Source organism: Bos taurus, chromosome 18, assembly GCF_002263795.3.
Source record: "Bos taurus isolate L1 Dominette 01449 registration number 42190680 breed Hereford chromosome 18, ARS-UCD2.0, whole genome shotgun sequence".
Lineage (NCBI taxonomy): Eukaryota > Metazoa > Chordata > Mammalia > Artiodactyla > Bovidae > Bos > Bos taurus.
The window spans coordinates 14,722,537-14,742,130 of NC_037345.1; the positions used below are offsets into that span (position 1 = coordinate 14,722,537).

Sequence of the window (19,594 nt, forward strand, 5' to 3'; positions counted from 1 at the left end):
GCATGAAGGGTCACCCATTTCTTGGACTGGGGGTGGAGGCCTGAGTCCGGGAGTGGGACGCGCAGACTCCGCCGGTGTCGTGAGCCTCCCGACCGCAGGAGGCAGCAGCGAGCGAGGCGGATACAGTGTATTTAGGGCGGCGATGGATACGCTGTAACGAGCCCGGCGGGGCGGCTACAATGTAACCGGGGCGGCGGTGGTCAGGTGAGCGGCGGGAGGGGCGCGGGCGGGGTTCTGGGTGGCGGGGACTCGGACGCTCGGGCCGCCGCGCCCCGGAGCCCGGGGAGCCTCTCTCCCGAAGTGGACACCGGGGCGTAGGGGGCGAGGAACCCGGCCGAGGCCCAGGCCCGGGCGCAAAGCAGGATTCAGACTCCCGGGCGATCACCTGGGGGCAGAGGGGCTTGGGGACCTCAGCGGCCCCGATCCCGCTCTGTCAGGGTCTAGCTGGGAAGGCCGTCCTCGGGCACACTGTCACCCCTTCCAGCTGTCACCGCGCGCGTCTGTGGGATGCGAGAGGGCAGAAGGGACCCCACGGCTGTGCCACGGTGCTCTGGGGCTGGACCACTCTGAGCCTGTTTCCTCATTTCTTAAACGGACGGGGTGTGGTGGAAGACAGCTGGCCCTGTGCGGAGCCACTTAGCGAGGGTCCCCAGAGTGTATGTTGCTGCTGTTGTTGTGGGTGAGGGTGGGGGAGGCCCTCTTGGGGTGGCGTCACCCAGAGGTGGGGGTGGCGCTGCCAAGCTTCAGTGGCAAGCAATCCTTAAAGGGACAGTATCGGCCCTTCTCCCGGTGGGGTCCTGGAGGCCTCCTCATGGCCGTGAGCAGCTAGGGTGCACCTTTGCCCTGTCCCCTCTGGTGCAAAGTTTAGGGACCTCTGGTGGTAGCCGGGTGAGGACAGGACCTCTGGTGGCTGTGTCACAAGCAGAACGGGCAAGGCTGGTTTGGGCACATCTGAGCTTCAGCCCTGTGTTCCTCAGGGCCTGAGAGATGCTGGGCTTTGTTCTCAGGGTCCTCTAGTTGCAAAGTCGTGGGCTCCTCACCCTGACCCTGGTGAGAGGAGGTCTCTGGAGAAGGGGAGACAGTGGACTAGTGGGTGTCCTGCATGCTGCTTGCTCAGTGTCCACCTTCTGGCCTGCTCCTGTCTGAGGTCAGGCCTGAATTTGGGGTGCAGAGCTGAGATGTGGGTGAGATGTGGGTGAACCTGGTCGGGTGGTGAGGGTGGCTATTGCTCTCCTCTAAGCCAGTGGCTGCACACTTTGTCTGCTGGGCCCCTGCATTAGGACCCCTTCTGGCTGCTCCAGGCACCCCCTTCTCCCTGGAAAATGCAATTTTCTTAACTTTGGCAGGAGAGGAACTGAGGCTGAAAGAGGTCAGGTTACCCAGTCACTCACTCATCCATGGCCTCTCTGCCTGGCCTACCCATCAGGAGCTTAATGAGAGATGCGATTTCCTGGAGGGCTTGTATCCCAGAGGAGGGCAGCTGAGCAGTGTTACTGCCTTTGAGCTCCTCAGGCCATGTTTTATTTTCTTTCTGACCAAGGCCTAAGAACGTGTGCATTTTATGTATTTTTAAAAATTTAAACGTGGTTGATTTACAATGTTGTGTTAGTTTCCGGTGTACAGCAAAGTGCTTCTGTTACAGATATAGATATCTTTTTCATGTTCTTGTCCATTATGGTTTATTACAGGATGTGGAATATATTTCCCTGTGCTATACAGTAGGATCTTCTTGTTTATACATCCTTTGTATAATGGTTTGCATCTGTTAACCCCATAACCCCAATCCAACCCCCACCCCCCCACTTGGCAACTGCGAGTCTGTTTTCTTGACACATCTGTGTGTCTGTTTCTGTTTTGCTGATAAGTTCACTTGTGTCATATTTTAGACTCCACATTTAAGTGATATCTATGGTATCTGTCTTTTGGACTTAGTGTGGGAATCTCTAGTTGCATCCATGTTGCTGCAAATGGCATTATTTCATTCTTTTTTATGGCTAATATTCCATTGTGACGGAGAAGGCAATGGCACCCCACTCCAGTACTCTTGCCTGGAGAATCCCACGGACGGAGGAGCCTGGTAGGCTACAGTAGTCCATGGGGTCGCTAAGAGTCAGACATGACTGAGCGACTTCACTTTCACTTTTCACTTTCATGCATTGGAGAAGGAAATGGCAACCCACTCCAGTGTTCTTGCCTGGAGAATCCCAGGGACAGAGGAGCCTGTTGGGCTGCCGTCTATGGGGTCGCACAGAGTCGGACACGACTGACGCGACTCAGCAGCAGCAGCAGCAGCATTCCATTGTGTGTGTGTGTTTTTTTTTTTTTTTGGGTAAAAGCAAAGATAGCTTTATTGGGAAAGCTGACAATCCTGGGAAGAAGCTGGACTCATGTTCCAAAAAACCAAATCCCCATTGCTGATCAGAGGGCAAGAGATTTTAAAGAATTAGATGTCCATCAGCAGATGAATGGATAAGAAAGCTGTGGTACATATACACAATGGAGTATTACTCAGCCATTAAAAAGAATACATTTGAATCAGTTCTAATGAGGTGGATGAAACTGGAGCCGATTATACAGAGTGAAGTAAGCCAGAAAGCAAAACACCAATACAGTATACTACTACTACTACTAAGTCACTTCAATCGTGTCCGACTCTGTGTGACCCCATAGATGGCAGCCCACCAGGCTCCCCCGTCCCTGGGATTCTCCAGGCAAGAACACTGGAGTGGGTTGCCATTTCCTTCTCCCCATTGTGTGTATTTGTACCACACCTTTATCCACTCATTTGTTGATGGACATGTAAGTTCTTTCCATGTGTTGGCTATTGTGAATAGTGCTCTGATGGATGCTGGGTGTGTATATCTTTTTGAATTTCAGTTTTCTCCAGATGTGTGCCTGGGAGTGGCATTGCACAATCATATTGCAAGTCTGTTTCTAGTTTTTTCAGGAATGTCATCCTGTTCTCTCTAATGCCTCTGGCTGTATTGTAAAATGCTGAGAGGTTTCTGAGGAGAGACCCATGGGGGTGGCTCCTGACCCTCCAGTCTTTGGGGGCTGGACTGACTGCCATGCACTTGTGCTTACTCTCCAGTTTGTAGTCTCGTTTAGACAGTAACTCTTTACAGCGGATACTATTATTATCCCCACTTGAAACATGACAGCTCAAAAGCACAGAAAGGTTTAGGCATTTGCCCAAGGTCACACAGCTAGAGCTGATAGAGTGTGGATTTGAGTAGGGCCAATTTGCTTGCTGATCACAGTCTGTTGGGGGTCATTAGTATGGATCTGTTTTGGCTGCAAGAGACAGAAATCCTCCTCCTGGTAACAGTAGTTTAAACAGAAGTTTATTTGTGTCTCAGTTGAATGAAGCCTGGGGGTGAGCAGCCCAGGGATTCTTCACCACTTGGGAAGAAGGGGCTGGTGAGTATGGGGACAGCTGGGTCTCCCCTGCATTCTGGAGGCTTCCCTGGGCACTGTGGTTCCTGTCATCTGGTGAGGCACTGGGCATCAGAGCTGAACAGTTTGCGAGCTTCCCAGAGACCTCAAGTTATAAGGGAGATAGGGATTTGGGTTCGTGGCACCATGTCCTGCCCTGCTCTGACCAACAGGTAGTTGGTCTGCAGGTGCCAGTTCTACTGGTCCAGAATTTTCAACCCACATCCCTCTAGAGGCAGACAGGTCCCGCAGAGGTGTGGGGGTCCCCACCCAGGTGCAGGGCAACACTACGGGTGGAGGGTGGCCTCGGGCCATCGCTGCTGGCTCAGTTTTCCTTTCAGTGTGTGTGTGGGCACACAGGAGTCATAGGATTGCCTTTTATAATTACAGATTATTCAGACTGCAACCCAGGTGTCAGCAGAGCATAGCCAACGTCCATGTCCTTCCTACAAAGTTTTGAAAACATCTTTCAGCCTCCTGTGAACTCATTTGTCCTTGGAGCAGAGAGAAGCTAAGGAATGTGGGTCAGCTAGTTAAGTGTGGGCCTCTGTCTCAGGAGCCACCAGCCCTGTATGTCTGTGGTTTGCTGAGCTCCCAGCTGTGAGCTCAGCACTAGCTGCCTGTGCCCTTGGGTCCCGGGGTGTGGGGCCAGCCGTGGGCTCAGGCCGCATGGTGGTCATACAGCATTCAGAAGGCCTCTCCACAGGGCAGTGTTAAGGTCGGTCCTGCCCTGGGCCACACTGCAGGTGGCAGGGCAGGCCTGAGCCCTGGCATCAGCACTGAGCCTTCTGCTGGCCGGGCTTTCTGAGTGCTCTGACAGGGAAGGAGCACCCTGGGTCCCGGGCAAGAGGGAGACACTGAGTGTTGGCTGGCCAGGCGATGTGCACGGGACCAAAGGGGCTCTGTGCTGGAGGTCTGGCTGGGCACCCCCAGCCCTGCCTGCCCCATCGGTGACTTGGGCATCACTGCTGTCACTGAGGGGCCAGCTGTGGGGGCTGAGCTGACTTGGGGAGGGGTTCTGAGGGGGAGGCCATGGTGTGGGGATATTTGGCCTGGACCCTCCGGGAAGTGAGAGGGGCCAGGTCTCCCCTCTGATACCTCAGGCACTTGAAAAGGGAAGGGGACCCCAGTGAACCTGAGTGCTGGACACCCACCTCTGCTCTTCCCGGCTGTCCGCAGGTGGGGTGCTATGGAATATGACGAGAAGCTCGCCCGGTTCCGGCAGGTCCATCTCAACCCCTTCAACAAGCAGCAGCATGAGCAGGGGGCTGGCGAGGAGGCCCCGGGCATTACTTCTCAAGGTGGATTCGGGGGGTGGGGTTGTGTAGGTGGTCTGCCCTGCTCACACCAGCCCCCATCCTCAGGTGGTTCCTCCCTGGGGGCATGCAGGTGGCTTCTTCACAGTTCAGACTGCTTCCCCCTGGTCCATCCTCAGGAGAATGAACACGCCCCTGGGCAGGGATGTGTCACTGTCTTGTCTGCCATGTCCCAGGGGCCGCACACAGCAGGTGCCCCTCGGGGAACACCTGGGGTGTGAACTCAGAGCCGAGACCTGCAGGGTGAGAGGTCAGCAGGATGTGAGCCCTGAGATTGCAGACTGAGCCCACAGGGTGCCAGAGTCCACACAGGGGCTCCCATGTTCCAGCGTGTAGCCCTTCAGAGGTCCTCCTCCAGTCCACAGATGCACACCCAAGCTGTGAGCCTTAGAAACCGGCATGTTTCTGTAACCCTGGTTTTGCACGGCTCTGTCCTGTCGCCACGAGGACACAGGGTCCTCTGCAGGTGCACGCAGGGCTCACCCCAGAGTAGAGACCTGCTTCCCTGGGCACCTCTGTGGGCTCCCTGTTCCCTGAGGGCTCCGCAGCACCCTCCTGGGGTGGTGGGCTGACTCATCTCTCTGCCACCCTCCCCACCTGCCCCGCTGCAGCACGCCTGCCTGAGCTGCCTCCCGGGGAACCAGAGTTCCGCTGCCCAGAGCGTGTGATGGATCTTGGCCTGTCTGAGGACCACTTCGCTCGCCCCGTGGTAAGGTTCAGGGTCTGTGGGTGGACAAGGTGACCCACCCCCCCCACCCTCCCCGAGTTTGAAGAGTTGGCCATGTCCATCTCAGCCGGGCCTCCTAGGCGTGGAGTCTGAGGCCTGCGTGACACCCGGCTCCCACCCTATACCTATGTGCCGGCCTGTGGGAATGGGTTGGATGCGGTGTTTGGGAGCCTGGGCTCTGTCCTCCTGGGCAGCCATTCTCTCCCCTCCATGCAGGATACTACAAAGCAGATGTGGGGGCTGACTCCATCTGGGGTCCTGGGGAATCCTGTGGTCCATTGCAGGGTGAAGGCGAGGGCGGCCACTGCCCACCACCACCTGCTCAGCTAGGCAGGGCCACTCCTGTCTGAGCTAGGTTTTGTTCCATGAAAACCTTGTGGGGTGTTTTTTTTTTTTTTTTTTTTTTTAATTAAAGGGCTCTAATAATTCCTTTAAAGTTTCAAAATCTTTGCAAACTATCTCCAACTGTTGTTTGAGAGAGATGCTATGGTAACATTCACATAGGACTTTAAGATTCGCCTGAGCCCCCGTTTCTCGTTTGCTGTTCATTTTGCTGGTCATGTGGCCTTTAACTTTACATTCTGTAGGTACACACACTCCTCTCAGTTATGTGTTTGAACCCTTATTTTGCACTCCTGCGGGCAGTGACCCCCCTTTCTTGGGGCCCCAGCCTCTAGCTCTGACACCTGGCCTGTCTCCTTGCCCAAGCTTAGGGCTTTGCTGGACCCGAGCTCGGGTCAGCCTGTGAGGTGCTGGGCCTGAGGGCAGGTGGCAGCCAGGGGTGTCTCTGAGCTTGGCGATTGAACCAGAGGCCACTTCCTCTCCTTCTTGACAAACAAGTGTCATTTCCCCTGATTTCATCCAAGAGGAAGTTCTGTAGAAGCAAGTGAGATAGCACAGCCAGAAGAGCAATTGGATTTCTAAAAGAGGGAAGTTGTGTTTTGAAGAACACCATGAATTAGGTCTCCAGAGGCCCATGGGTGGACAGGTCCAGAGAGTGGGCAGGTGGTGTGGCCTGGGGCCTGCCTCTGCTGCTGACGGTCCTGGGCATTGAGCAAGTCTTTGGGCCATCGGGGCTCAAGATGGGTGGGGAGATCTGTTCTGGGCCCAACGACACACAATCTGACTATCATTGTCCCCAAACTGCTCCCCCTCCACGTGAGCAGGGCCTGTTCCTGGCGTCTGATGTCCAGCAGCTGCGGCAGGCCATCCAGGAGTGCAAGCAGGTCATCCTGGACCTTCCAGAGCACTCAGAGAAGCAGAAGGACGCCGTGGTGAGACTCATCCATCTCCGGCTGAAGCTTCAGGAGCTGAAGGTAGGTGCCAGTCCACCCTCACCAGCAGCCAGAGCTGAACTGGAGGCTGGGGGAGTGATGGGCCCTCAACCCAGCTCTGATCCTGCCTGTAGTCCTGGGTCATGTGTCCACCTACTGAAGCAGGTGGGTGAGTTAGTCCCACCTTGAACCACATGACCCAGAGTGTGGCCTGGTTCCCTGAAGATGACAACAGAAGGGGTCATGGATCCTGGAAGCCAATAACCGCTGGGGTCCGTCATGTAGTCCTTGAGTCTGGTTCATGAGTCCATGGGTTTTGGACAGTGGTAGTTTCATTAGAATATAGGTAAGGCAATGGTATGGGCTCAGACAGCCCGAAAGACAGTGGCTTAAAGGAGTTGGTTGTGTAGATTTACTCACATGGATGTGTTGCGGGTTCCCTGGGCCTATCTGGCAGCTACTGGCATTGGAGACCACAGGTTCCGCTTTTCTATTGCTCTGCTCTTCTCTGGCAAGTCCAGGACAGCTTCCACCAATCTGGGTCTGCTCTCAGCCAGCTGAAACAAAGCAGGGAGGGCAGCAAGAGCCCCTCAGTACTGCTCACGTGCCCTTGGCCCTAATGTGGCCCTGGTGCAGCAACTAGGAACAGAGGTGGTCTGTAATCTCAGTGGACCAGGCCTGACCGGGCACCCTGTCCTATTGTAAAGGGAGGGGTCTGTGGTAACCTTTGCTATGTGGTGCCTGGGAGATGCAGTCAAGGGGCTCATGTGTCCAGAAGGAGCTGTGACCCTTCCCTGGTCTCCTCCCTAGGACCCCAATGAGGATGAGCCCAACATTCGAGTCCTTCTCGAGCACCGCTTCTACAAGGAGAAGAGCAAGAGTGTGAAGCAGACATGTGACAAGTGTAACACAGTCATCTGGGGCCTCATTCAGACCTGGTACACCTGCACAGGTGGGCGGAAACCAGACTGCCCTTCTGGGCTGGCAGTCTAGGTCTCTGGGGAGAGGGGTTCTCTATCGTGTCCTCATTATTTGCAGAACCTGGTAGTGTGTGGTGGGTGTAGCAAGAGATGAGAGACCCAGGTGTCTGCCTTCACTGGGCTCAAGTCCACTAGCCACATGTGACTCTTCAAATTTAAATTATTGAACATAGATAACTAGCTCCTCGGTTGTACTGTGCATGTTCCAAGTACACAGTAGCCATGCAAGGTTGGTGGCCACCCCGCTAGACATTGTAGAGACACATCACTGTATTGGAGGTGCTGCTCTGGATGAGAAATCAAATGAGTCAGTAATGTGGTGTGTTAGAAACAGTGAAGAAGGCTAGGGGGCACAAGCATGTCAGGGAGTGGGGTGCTGCTATTTTAGGGTGAAATGAAAAGGCTTCATGTAACATTTAATAAAAAAGCTTGGAGGTTAGGGGCAAACCAGGAGCATATCTGGGAAGGAACATTTCTGCAGGGGAGCTGTATGTACAAAGGCCTGTGGTCAGTGTGTGTCCAGTGTATTTCATGAGGAGTTGAGAGCAGCGTGGCATAGAGGTACTTCAGAGGTGGCAGGGGGCTTTTCTCTAAGTGCACTGGGTCCATGTGGGTGGATATACTTAGGTTTTAACTCCAGCTGCTGAGCTGAGTATGGCATGGGGGAGGGAAAATGATGGCCTTCTGACTAGGGTGAGACTCTGACATTCAGATGAGAAGGGCCAAGTGCAGCTATAGCTGGACATGGGTGTAAGAGAGGAGTCGGGATGACTTCCCAGTTTGTAGTCTCAGGAGGTTGAAAGACAGAGTCCCTGAAATCTGAGATGGGAAGCTGTGGTGGATTTGGGTAGGAAGAGCCGGGTTTCACTTACATGGCTTGGCCTTGATCCCCTTGGGTATCCCAATGGGCATGGCTGGTAGGCCCCTGGACTTCTGAGTCTGAAATTGGGGGAAAGGTGTGCACGTACTTTCAGGGCAAGGCTTGGGATGGGGACATTTGGGGACCTGCAGTGGCACCTGGAGAGGCTCTTGGGTTGATCTGGGAAGCTGAGTGGAGCCCCCTGGGGGTCCCGGAAGCTGAAGGTCAGCCTGGGCTGCAGAGTGGCCCTCCTCCTAAGAGGCATGCTGTTGGGCCCCCATCCCAGGGTGTTATTACCGCTGTCACAGCAAGTGTTTGAACCTCATCTCCAAGCCCTGTGTGCGGTCCAAAGTCAGCCACCAGGCCGAGTATGAGCTGAACATCTGCCCTGAGGCAGGCTTGGACAGCCAGGATTACCGCTGTGCGGAGTGCCGAGCACCCATCTCTCTGCGTGAGTGCCCCCGGGGTGGGGGGTGGGAGTTGGGCAGGGCGCAGGGCTGAGGGGAGCTGTCCTGGGCAGGGTGCCCTGCCATCAGCTGCGTGAGTAAATGGGAGGAATGCGCAGTTGAGCTCCTCTCCTTGGGAAGCCAAAAAGGACTGCTTTTGGCACCTTTTCACGCCCGCCCAACCTGACCAAGGTTCCCCTAGGAGTCCCTGCAGGGCTGGGCTAGTCTCTCTCCTGTGACCGCATCATCACAGAAAACCCACCCCATGGGAAGACCACACTGCACTCACACGCTGTGTGTCAGGCCTTCCTAGAAACATACTGACATTGACTCAAGGGATTCCCCATCTACTGTCTCGTTTTACTGATGAGAAACGGGAAGCGGGGCGACTTAGAAGAGGACGAGTCAGGGGCGGGGCCGGGCGGTGGGGAACCCTTGGTGCAGCTGGGGGAGGCGACCTCTCAGGTCTTCCTGACTTTGGAACATCTCCTCCACAGGGGGCGTGCCCAGCGAGGCCCGGCAGTGCGACTACACTGGCCAGTACTACTGCAGTCACTGCCACTGGAACGATCTGGCTGTCATCCCAGCGCGTGTGGTGCACAACTGGGACTTCGAGCCGCGCAAGGTGCGGAGAGAGAGAGCGGGGAGCGAGGGGTGCCGCCCTGGGGATTGGGTGGGGGCGTGGTGTGGCCGGGGGCGTGGCAGAGCGCTGGGGCATGGGGCGTGGCTGCGGGGGCGGGTCAGGGCACAGGCTGGTGCGGGGCCTCGGGGTGGGGCAGAGTGGGGCGGGGCCCGAGACAGGGCGGCGGTGCTGCAGGGGCGGGGCGGAGCGCAGAGGTGCCACCTTTCCGCCCCTCTGGCCCAGGTGTCCCGTGGCAGCATGCGCTACCTGGCGTTGATGATGTCGAGGCCAGTGCTCCGGCTCCGGGAGATCAATCCTCTGCTGTTCAACTATGTGGAGGAGCTGGTAGAGATCCGGGTAAGACAGTGGAGTGGCGGGCGTGGGGCAACCCTGCTCCACTTTCGCAGCTGTGTGAGGAGATGCCACCTGTGTCGCTGCCCCCCGCACCCCCCCCCCCCACCACTGCCTTTTAAGTTAAAGTCGCTAGAGCAACTGTCCAGTCACAATACGACGAAATAGCACACGAGGCTCAGAGGCAGTTTGAAATTTTGTAGCAACCACAGTAGAAAAATGAGGTGAAGTTCATCTCAGTGATGTCTTTTATTTCGTGCACATTGTTGAGACACATCGTGTGGCGTTTCTGTCTTGTATTAGACTGCGTCCCAGTGTGTATTGTCAAGAGCAGCCTCACATTGGCCCAGCCACATCTGGTCGCTGTTCTGAGGAGCTGTGTGTGACTGGGGGTCCTCTCTTTGGCACTCAGCAGGAGGGCGGGGTGGGGTGTGCCTCAGGTGGGTGCGGAGAGGGATGGGACTTGGTGGGGAGGAGCTGAGGCACAGGGCCACTGAGCTGAGCAGGGGATCTGGGTTCAACTGGGCAGTCTGATGCAAGCTCAGGCGCTCCCAAGGTGTGTGTGTGTGCATGTGGAGCTGGGCGGGGAGCAACTGTGCACTATGGAAGCTTAGGGTCCTGCCTGGTGGGGAAACTGTGTCTTGACCTTGAGCTCGGTTGGAGGCCTCAAAGCTGGGACTGTTGTGGGGGGACGGGAATGCACTTACGGTCCTCTACTGACCCAGACTGTAAAGTGACAAAGCTTCCCACAAAGCCAGCCCTGCCTCACCCCCACTGGCCATGCAGACATGCCCAGCACAGCCCCTGCTCTGGCCAGAGATGCCCACCTGCCCCTCTTGTCCACAGAAGCTGCGCCAGGATATCTTGCTCATGAAGCCATATTTTATCACCTGCAGGGAGGCCATGGCAGCGCGCCTGCTCCTGCAGGTCAGTCCACCCGCCCCCCGGGGTAGAGGAGGGGTGGGGTGGGGAAGGGGCCCTCCAGGAGGGCAGGAAACAGACCAGGATCGTGAGGGGAAGACTTGACACTGCGCATGTGCTGTGCCATCAGCAGAGGGTCTCCACACTGTCCCAGGGAACACCAAGTCTACCCACAAAAGCATTCTACCCACAAAAGTGTTCCCTGCTTCTGTCAGCTTGAGAAGCACTGAGAGAGTGGGTTGTCACCCTGCAGCCTTCACGGGAGCCTCCATGGAGTGGACCCAGGGATGGCCAACCACAGAACACTTCGAGGCCCACCTACTTACTTGTTTGCAAGCACTCACTGGGTGCCTGCTGCGGGCCGATGGTGTTCTGGATCCTGGGGAGCAGAGTGGGCGGGACCTGGCCCTCACCTAGGAGTGCACTCTCCGGGTTGGGCCGGCAGGAAGAGTAGGAAGCAGCGTATTGTGTGATGATATGTGTGGACAAGATAAAGCTGGGAAGAGGGCTCTGGTCAGGCAAGGGCCCTGGCCTGGTGGCTCCGGGGTCACATGGCTGTGCCTGCAGCTCCAGGACCGGCAGCACTTTGTGGAGAACGATGAGATGTACTCGGTGCAGGACCTGCTGGACACGCACACGGGCCGGCTGGGCTGCTCACTGGCTGAGACCCACACGCTGTTTGCCAAGCACATCAAACTGGACTGTGAGGTGGGCCCCTACAAGCCAGGTGGGGAGGCGGGAGGGCGGCTCGGGAGGATGTGCCCCCCTACCTGGGAGTGGGCACTGACCTCCCCGCCTTGCCCGCAGCGGTGCCAGGCCAAGGGCTTTGTGTGCGAGCTCTGCCGGGAGGGAGATGTGCTATTCCCCTTCGACAGCCACACATCCGTGTGCGCCGACTGCTCTGCTGTCTTCCACAGGTCTGTGTGAGCGTCCACCTCCGTAGATGGTAGATGACAGGTGTGGGAGAGAGTGCTGGGAGTGTCAGGTGGGGAGAGGCTGGGGCTTGACCTTTGCCACCTGGTTTCAAATGGGACTTAGGTTTACTGAGGCTGGAGCTTCCTAAGCTTTCTAGTTTTTGTGATTTTTTTTTTTCCAAACATCTCTAGGCCACAAGAAATACCCAACAGTTTTATTTATTAAGTACTTAGGTTCAACAATGGAAGCATTTATGTCCTAAAGCCTTGTGGATGTTTGGAAGAATGATACACAGCAGTGGGAAGAAGATATGTGAACTCTTTAAGTACACTTATCAGTAGGTGTGTGCCTGTGGGGCCCACATGGCTTGTCACACTGGGCTCAGATGGGACCCCACCACCCCGTTTCTGTCCACACTGGATTTTCCTGGCCCTTGCTGTTTCTCAGAGTGACCCTCAACCTCATTGGTCAGCAGAGCTGGACTGCGGTCTCAGTAAGGACTGTAGCACAAAGTGTTGAAACTCTGAGCCACCTTGAGCTGGCAGTTTGTGAGGTGTCCTGTCAAATGTTTCTGTGCCCCCTTCAAAAATTTAAGCTGCCATGGGGACCATGTGCACCTCCACAGAGCCCTGAGCGGGGGGTGCTTTACATGGTAGTGGGAACAGGTCAGGGAGGGGAGTCACTAAGAGGGTCAGAGGGTACCAGGTGATAGGTGTGGCCCTTTGGGATGTCTATACAGAGGTATGGGATACAGGCCTGGCTGGCACACCTGGATGAGACTGCTGCAGGCTCCCGTCTGTTAAAGGAATATTGTGAAGACTCAGGGTTACAATTCTGCTTGTGGAGCCCCCTCTTCACGGCCATTCCTGTCTCCCCCAGGGACTGCTACTACGACAATTCCACCACATGCCCTAGGTGTGCGCGCCTCACCCTGCGGAAGCAGTCGCTCTTCCGGGAGCCTGGTCCAGACCTGGACGCCTGAGCGATGGAAGCCCTTCTAGGCCTGTCTGTCCTGCTGGCCGTTGCCACAGTCAAGGTGTTTCCTATACTCTGGAGACCTAGGGTCTAGCCCCTGGACCCCCCGACTGCTGAGCCAGCACCACCAGGACCACCGTCCCCCAGTGCGTGTTGGGGCTTGGGGCGTCTGTTTTTTGGGTGGGCTGCTGTGAGGGCCAGGACGTGTACCCTTCCTCCACTGCAGAGCTTTGAGGGTCAGGTGTGGGGAGCATCCCTCACCTCCCCTTTGGTCAAGAGCCCCCCACCCTACCCTGCCCACCTTGGGACCAAGGCTACTGGGCCCTGGCTACACTGGAAATCCTGGAAGCCTTCCAGGGAGTGCCGACAAGACTGAGGATGCAGTCTTAGCCTGACTTTTACCTGTGGTGGACGGTATGGGTTCTACTTGGAGGCCCCTCCCCCAGCCCCTTGCCTCTTTGAGGTCCCCTGGTTGTCCCTGGCTGGGGCTGTGTTCATCCCTGTCTCCCGAGGGCCCTGCCCCTGCCCCCCGGGTTCTCTGGGGCCTTCGCCAGCAGGACCATTCCAGCGGCTACTGGCTGCTGTGGAGATCTCACCTCCTACCGCCCCTGCCTTGGCCCAGCCCAGCTCACTCTGGTGCTTCATGCTGGGTGGCTGAGGGGGTCCCACCCAGCGAGGAAGTGCGCTTCCAGGTATTGGGCAGGACTGTGCCCCTGGCAGGTCAAGGTTAGGTGAGAGGGCTAGGGGACAGTAGACCTGGCCCAAGTGTGCCTATGGAGGGCTCCGGATCACTCGGAGACCCCCCCAACCGGGGCCTTCTGTTTGGGGAACTGAGATCAGGCACTGGAAATACTTGCTCAGGGGAGCACCAGGCAGGACTCATGGGGTGTGGGAGGTCCTGCCACCAGCGGCAAAGGGAGCCGGGCATGGAGGACTGACCCAGTGGGGAAGATGCATTTGTGGGAACCATCCAGGGGAAGGCTGCCCTAGCCTTGCTGGCCTTCTCCTTGCCCTGGACTGTGCTTGGCTGTTGACACCTGGGGTGGCTGGTGGGCAGGAGGCAGTCACCTGGACATCCATCACCTTTGACTGGGAAGTGCAAGGAGAGGCTTGGCCCACAGGGAGGCTGGCTGAGCCAATGTGGGGGGTGGGTAAGGACAGTGCCAACCCCTCCTTGCCCCTCTGCACCCCAGGGAAGCCCTGCCCAGGGACTTTAGGCCACCCTCCGACTGTGCTGGGCTGTTCAGAGTGTCAGTGTGGGGGTTGGTCCACATGGGGCCACCCTGCTTCCCGTTCTTGGGTCTAGGGGGTTAAAGGCTAAGCGCCCTCTTCCTACACCTCACATCTATACGTCTCACTGCGGCATCGCATTTCTGTCCCAGGGATCCTGGCTTCTTCCAAATGGACTCTGTAATCAGCACTGTGTTATTCCAGTTACAGTCACTGTGTCCGTAAGAAATGTCAGTAGCCATTTGTTGGGCAAAGTTGACTCTTTTTTTAAAACTTCCTCTCACATCACGTCTTCTCCTCCTCCCCCTTCTGGGTGACAGATTCTTTAAACAGAATCATGTGTAGGTCTTTCTGAGACCACGTCACAGTAGCCAGAACCCAGAGGAACCAGTTAGTATGGCCAGGCCTCCCAGGAGAGCCGTATGGGCTGGGTGCTGGGGATAGGGCGGGGTTTGCTGCAGGGTTAGTCAGAGCCCACAGGCCCCTCCCACAGGGTCAGGTGTAAATGGGGCACCTGACCTTGGCCTCAGTGTGCTGACACCTCCTCTGTAGGCTGCACTAAAGCACCCTCTGGGGTTGTTTGGGTTCCAGGAAGTGCTGAGCCCAGTCTGGCTCTGTAACAGAACCTACGTCCTCTCTCCTGAGTCCTCCCAGAGGGAAGACTGTCACGTTAACTCAATGCAGGCAGTGCCGGTCCCAGGTCTAGCTCCCAGAAGCACTTCTGGTCTTCAAGTTTGACTCACTGAAAGGGCCCTTGGAGCTCAGGAGAACCCAAGACCCCCTCCCAAATGACATTCCAACCTCTGTGTATGTACATTTCTCTCTGGAGATACGACCTCTGGTTTTGAGGATGATCTCAAAGAAACATCAGGAGTGTGCGGCAAAGGGGTGGGGGAAGGGTGTGTGTGGGCTGTCTGTGGGCCCACGCTAGCACCTCCACTTCAAACAACTAAAGCCACACTTTGTGTCAGAGGGAGCATGCGGTCTCCACCCACCCACTTCAGGTACGAGGATGAGTTTTTCTTAAACTTTTAACAGCTGTAGGTTTACAGAAGTGCTGCAAACACATTCCCAGGTACCCATCTCCTGGATTCCGTGAATGTTAACATTTTCCCCATTTGCCTTACTCTTTCTCCACACACTTTCTTTTGAACCATCTGGTGGAAGTTGCAGATGGTGCCCCTTTGCCTCTAAGTGCTCCTGTGTTACCCCAGCAAGGATATGCCTCCCACAGCTATGGTGTGGCCATGACATCAGGATGCTCACGTGGATGCCGGCCGTAAAGCCTACAGCAAGCCGTGTTCAAATTCAGCCACTTAGTTGCCATGTCATTTTAGCCTTTAATCTGGAAGGGTTCAGGACTCTGACACAGAAAATCACAGACAAATTATTCTGAAGACTTTCCTTCAGTGTGGGTTTTTCTGACTGGACTCGGGCTTTGCCCTTTTGGTGGGATTTTCCACCCACCAAAGTGGTGGGTGGGTCCAATTTGTCATCTATCCTGCTCAAAACGCTCTGGTCCACTTGGCCCAGCTGACTGACATCTTCCTGGCACTCTTTAGGCACTTTCTTACTTTCCAGCACAGGAAAGTGTTCCAGGCTTAGTTAGTAATTGCCCCAGTCCCAGCCCTGACACCAGTCATCTCTCCAAGGAGCCCTGGGACCTTCTGGTGGAGGACGGATGTGATAGTTGGGTGTGCTCACTTTTGGGCTGATCACTGCCCAGAGGTCCTTTCAGTAGTGTGGAAATAGTACTCCTTATCTATTTCTTTTTTGGTCTATAAACATTAAAAACCATGAGTTCACAGTGAAACTTCCAATTTCAAAACAACACAAGTCATTCTTTCCCTTTTTCATGTTTATTATTTCCTTGCTCGACAGTGAGAAAGCTGGCTCCCTTATCCAGAATACACTTATTTGCTCAGTCCGACAGTACACAGAAAGCACCTTTGGGACTGCTCACTTACGCTGGTGAGAAACAAGGCTACTCACGAGCCTTTAATATTTGTCTATAGCCCGAGGGCATACAGTCAAAAAGTACTTGCTTTTGCTTCTTCATTGTGGGTGTGCAGTTCCTGTGAAATACGGTTCCGTTCAGGTAGTCCACTGCTTTACTTCCCCATCCTTGTTTACTTTTGTTTGTACAGTATATTAACATGGTCCCCAAAGTCAGAACTTCATAAAAGGTACAAAAGTTATATCTCCTCCCACCTCTGGAACCAATCTCTTTAGTCTGATTTCTCCCACCTTTGTTTCTTATTGTACAAATGAGTATGATGTATGCATATTTTCTTATTCCCTGTCTTTCTTCCACAAAAGGTAGCATACTCTACTCCTGATGTTGCTTTTTTTCTATTAATAATATATCCTGGAAACCACTCCACATCAGTTGAGTTCTTCCTTGTTCTCTTATTATTGTAGTTATCATCACTTACAACTGTCTAACTCTCCGTTGTGTACAAGCGCCATTTCATATTTGACTTTTTACATGAGACTCTTCAGGCTATTTCCTAGGTTTTGAAGTTACAAACAAGGCTGCAACAAAATCCATGCATCTGTATTTTCTTTTGTTGGAAGTGTATCCTCCTAAAAGTGGGATTGTTAAATCAAAATAAATATATTTTGTATTAGTGCTTGATATTCTTCTGTAAGGGATGTACAAGTTTGTGTTAGAACCAGCAGTGAATGAGGGTGCCTCTGACCCCACAGCCTAACCAGTGGAGTATGTAGCCATACTTTTGATTATTGCTGATCTGAATAATGAGAAATGGTATGAGTGTTGTTTCATCTGCACTTCTCTTATGTTTGAAGCACTAATTTACCTGCTTATGAATTATATCTTTTGCCTACTTTTCCATGGGGTTTTTGGTATTTTCTTCTCAATATTTATGAGTTCTTCACATATCAGAGATATTAACTCATTATCTGTGAGAAATTTTCTTCCAGTGTATCATTTGCCTTTGACTCTGTTTGTCCTCTTTTATCCTCTTGGAAAAGTTTTATTACATTTTCATATCATCAAATTGATTAATCTTAAATTTCACCTGGACTTTGAGTTACAGAAGATCTTTCTGACCACCCATGGGGAAGAGGCATATATCCGTGGGTTGTGTAGCACTTGTATTGTTTCAGCTTTTAGATTCAAATCCCTCATCTGTTTATTTCTGTGTATGCTGTGAGGTGTGAACTAATTAGCTTTTGCCAAATTTTATCTAGCTGTCCTGCACTATTAAAAAAAAAAACAACCTATCTGTATCTACTTCTGGACTTTCTATTGTATTCTACACGTTTGAGTACCTCCTTGATTCAATCAGAGGTTTTATAGTGTGTTTCAATGTCTAGCAGGGCTGGTCTCATCGTGTGTTTTAAATAACTTTTCCTGGATTTTTCTTTCAATCTTCTTAAAGCACATATTTAAGCACAATTTCAGTAACAAGATGTGATGTTCTTTAGTGTCAAAATGAATGTACCAGAAGCAGGGTTTCCAAGGATGTTAAACATCTGGAGGCCAAGACTTGGCCAGGCGTCACCCAGGAGGTTGCCCTGTTGTGTCTGGTCTTCCTGCCGTGGAGTGTGTTGTGCACTGAGGTCACCTAGGAGAGCTGTTTGGAGCACCGCTCTTTCTCACTGTACAGCTCCCTGTAGCAGCTTATTGCATCATTGATTTCTCTTGAAACTTGCAGTTTCCACGCAGCATCAGGGCTGTTACTGGTAAGGACCTGCAAGCCAGCCTCAAAATGTGAGAAGGCTGCTGACAGCTCCCGTGTGGTTAGTTGGCGCAGGGCAGGGGCAGCCTCTTCACCCTCCTCTTCCTCTCCTGCGGGCTCCTGCTCCAGCTGCATCAGCTCCTCATTTGAGAGACCCTCCTCATGGGACTGCAGCAGCTGGTCCACATCAGCTTCTCCCACCTCTCCAACAGCCACACTCTTGGCAAGGATCACAATATTTTGTTGAAGCTGTGCAATGCCATCTGTTTGGGAAGCACTCTGGAACTGAACACACTCAGGCCAAATCTTCTTCCACACACTGTTCATTGTTGCTGGTCTGAGCTCCCCCCAGGCTACTGCGATGTTGTCCACAGCGTCCACAATGCTGTAGTTTCTCCAGAACTCCCTGATCTCTGCTGTATCCTCCCCATCTGTTGCTTCTAGGATGTGCTCAAAAGTCCTTCTCAGGTAATGAGCTCTGAAGGCAGAGGTTACACCTTGACCCATGGGCTGGATCGAGTCAGCTGTGCTGTCATGAAGATACTCCACTCTTACAGTATCAGACAGATCGTTCAGATTGACTGGGTGGCATGGTGCCTTGTCTAAGATGAGCAGGGCTTTGTTGGTCAGGTTGTTTTGGGCACAGTATTTCTCAATGGCAGGGCAAAAAAAATATGTGAACCATTCATGAAAGATGCTCCTGGTTGCCCAGGCCTTTCTGCTTGAGCGCCAAATCACGGGCAGATTGGGCTTGGAGTACCCCTTCAGAGCCTTGGGGTTTTCTGAGTGGTACACCAATAGGGGTTTCAATTTGAAGTCCCCAGCTGCGTTGCCACCAAGAAGCAGCATCAAGCGATCTTTGGATGATTTAAATCCTGGCTCAGCTCTCTCTTCTACTGAAAGAAACATTCTTTCAGGCATTCTTTTCCAATAAAGACCTGTCTCATCCACATTAAAAACTTGCTGGGGGGTGTACTCACCTTCCTGAATGATGCTCTTCAGTATTTCTGGATATTCATCCTTCTTGGCAGGAGCTGAGATGTTCATTTTGAAGTGGGGCAAACAGTGGCGTTCCTTGAATCTCACAAACCACCCTTTACTTGCAGTAAACTTTTCTGTTTGAGAGCTTTCACCTTGCTCACGCTGTAAGTCATCAAACAAACTCTTGGCCTTCTTCTGAATAACGGTGACACTCAGGGGCACGTTTCGCTGGCTCTCGTCTTCAAGCCACACGCACAACAACCGCTCCATGGTCTCCATGACTGCACTTCGGCGGCGAGTCAACCGGGAGGCTCTCAAAGGAGTGGCTATTTGTGAACTCGCTTTGATTTTGTCTTTATTATCTCTGATGGTTGCCACCGTAGAGGCAGCAAGGCCTAAGGCCTTTGCGATCTGGCTGAGCTTCTCACCCACTTCAAAACGTCTTAACACTTCTAACTTCACGTCGAGAGTGATTGCTTTCCTTTCCCTTTTGGCACTCCGGATGACTGCGGCGTTTAGGGACCTTTTCCCAGTCATCTTTGCCGCCGGTGTGTACTAACCACAGCAGTCTCAGGGGCGAGAAAGCCTGTGGTTACTCCATGCCCCTTCGCAGAATTTGGGGAAGAGAAACTGGGGCTTCCCGGAGGCGCAGGATGACTACACCGGGGACGTGACCGGCTCAGCACAGGCCGGCCCACGATACAGCCCAGGACAGGGCCGGTTCCTTCTGGGTTCCAGGGAGTCAATCAGAGCGGCCTAATCCCTGGACAGCAGGACTGGGTTTCCCTGAAGCAGAAACAAAGCTCCGTGAGGGGCGGTAATACCGCACAGCACACGCCGCCCGGGATCTTCGGT

At 53.9% G+C, this 19,594-nt stretch overlaps 2 protein-coding genes across 6 annotated transcripts; one reads left to right on the top strand and one right to left on the bottom strand.

Annotated features, from left to right (window-relative positions):
- The first annotated feature begins 122 nt into the window (after positions 1-122).
- DEF8 (differentially expressed in FDCP 8 homolog) lies at positions 123-16,689 on the top strand. Of its 5 annotated transcripts, XM_059876661.1 has the most exons (13): positions 123-656; positions 3,360-3,420; positions 4,615-4,736; positions 5,363-5,460; positions 6,645-6,794; positions 7,563-7,704; positions 8,878-9,042; positions 9,535-9,662; positions 9,903-10,016; positions 10,857-10,937; positions 11,499-11,639; positions 11,739-11,848; positions 12,726-16,689. In XM_059876661.1, the coding sequence occupies exons 3-13, from the start codon at positions 4,625-4,627 to the stop codon at positions 12,826-12,828; spliced, it is 1,344 nt and encodes a 447-aa protein (XP_059732644.1). In that variant the 5' UTR covers positions 123-656; positions 3,360-3,420; positions 4,615-4,624; the 3' UTR covers positions 12,829-16,689. The 5 variants fall into 5 exon arrangements, with proteins under 5 accessions (XP_059732644.1, XP_024833943.1, XP_059732645.1 ...); XM_024978175.2 differs by lacking the exon at positions 3,360-3,420; XM_059876662.1 differs by lacking the exon at positions 3,360-3,420 and having other exon boundaries at positions 123-204; positions 10,860-10,937.
- Positions 16,336-19,569, bottom strand: CENPBD1 (Putative CENPB DNA-binding domain-containing protein 1). Its single transcript, XM_005218789.5, has one exon. The coding sequence runs from the start codon at positions 19,274-19,276 to the stop codon at positions 17,645-17,647; it is 1,632 nt and encodes a 543-aa protein (XP_005218846.1). The 5' UTR covers positions 19,277-19,569; the 3' UTR covers positions 16,336-17,644.
- Positions 19,570-19,594: the final 25 nt, after the last annotated feature.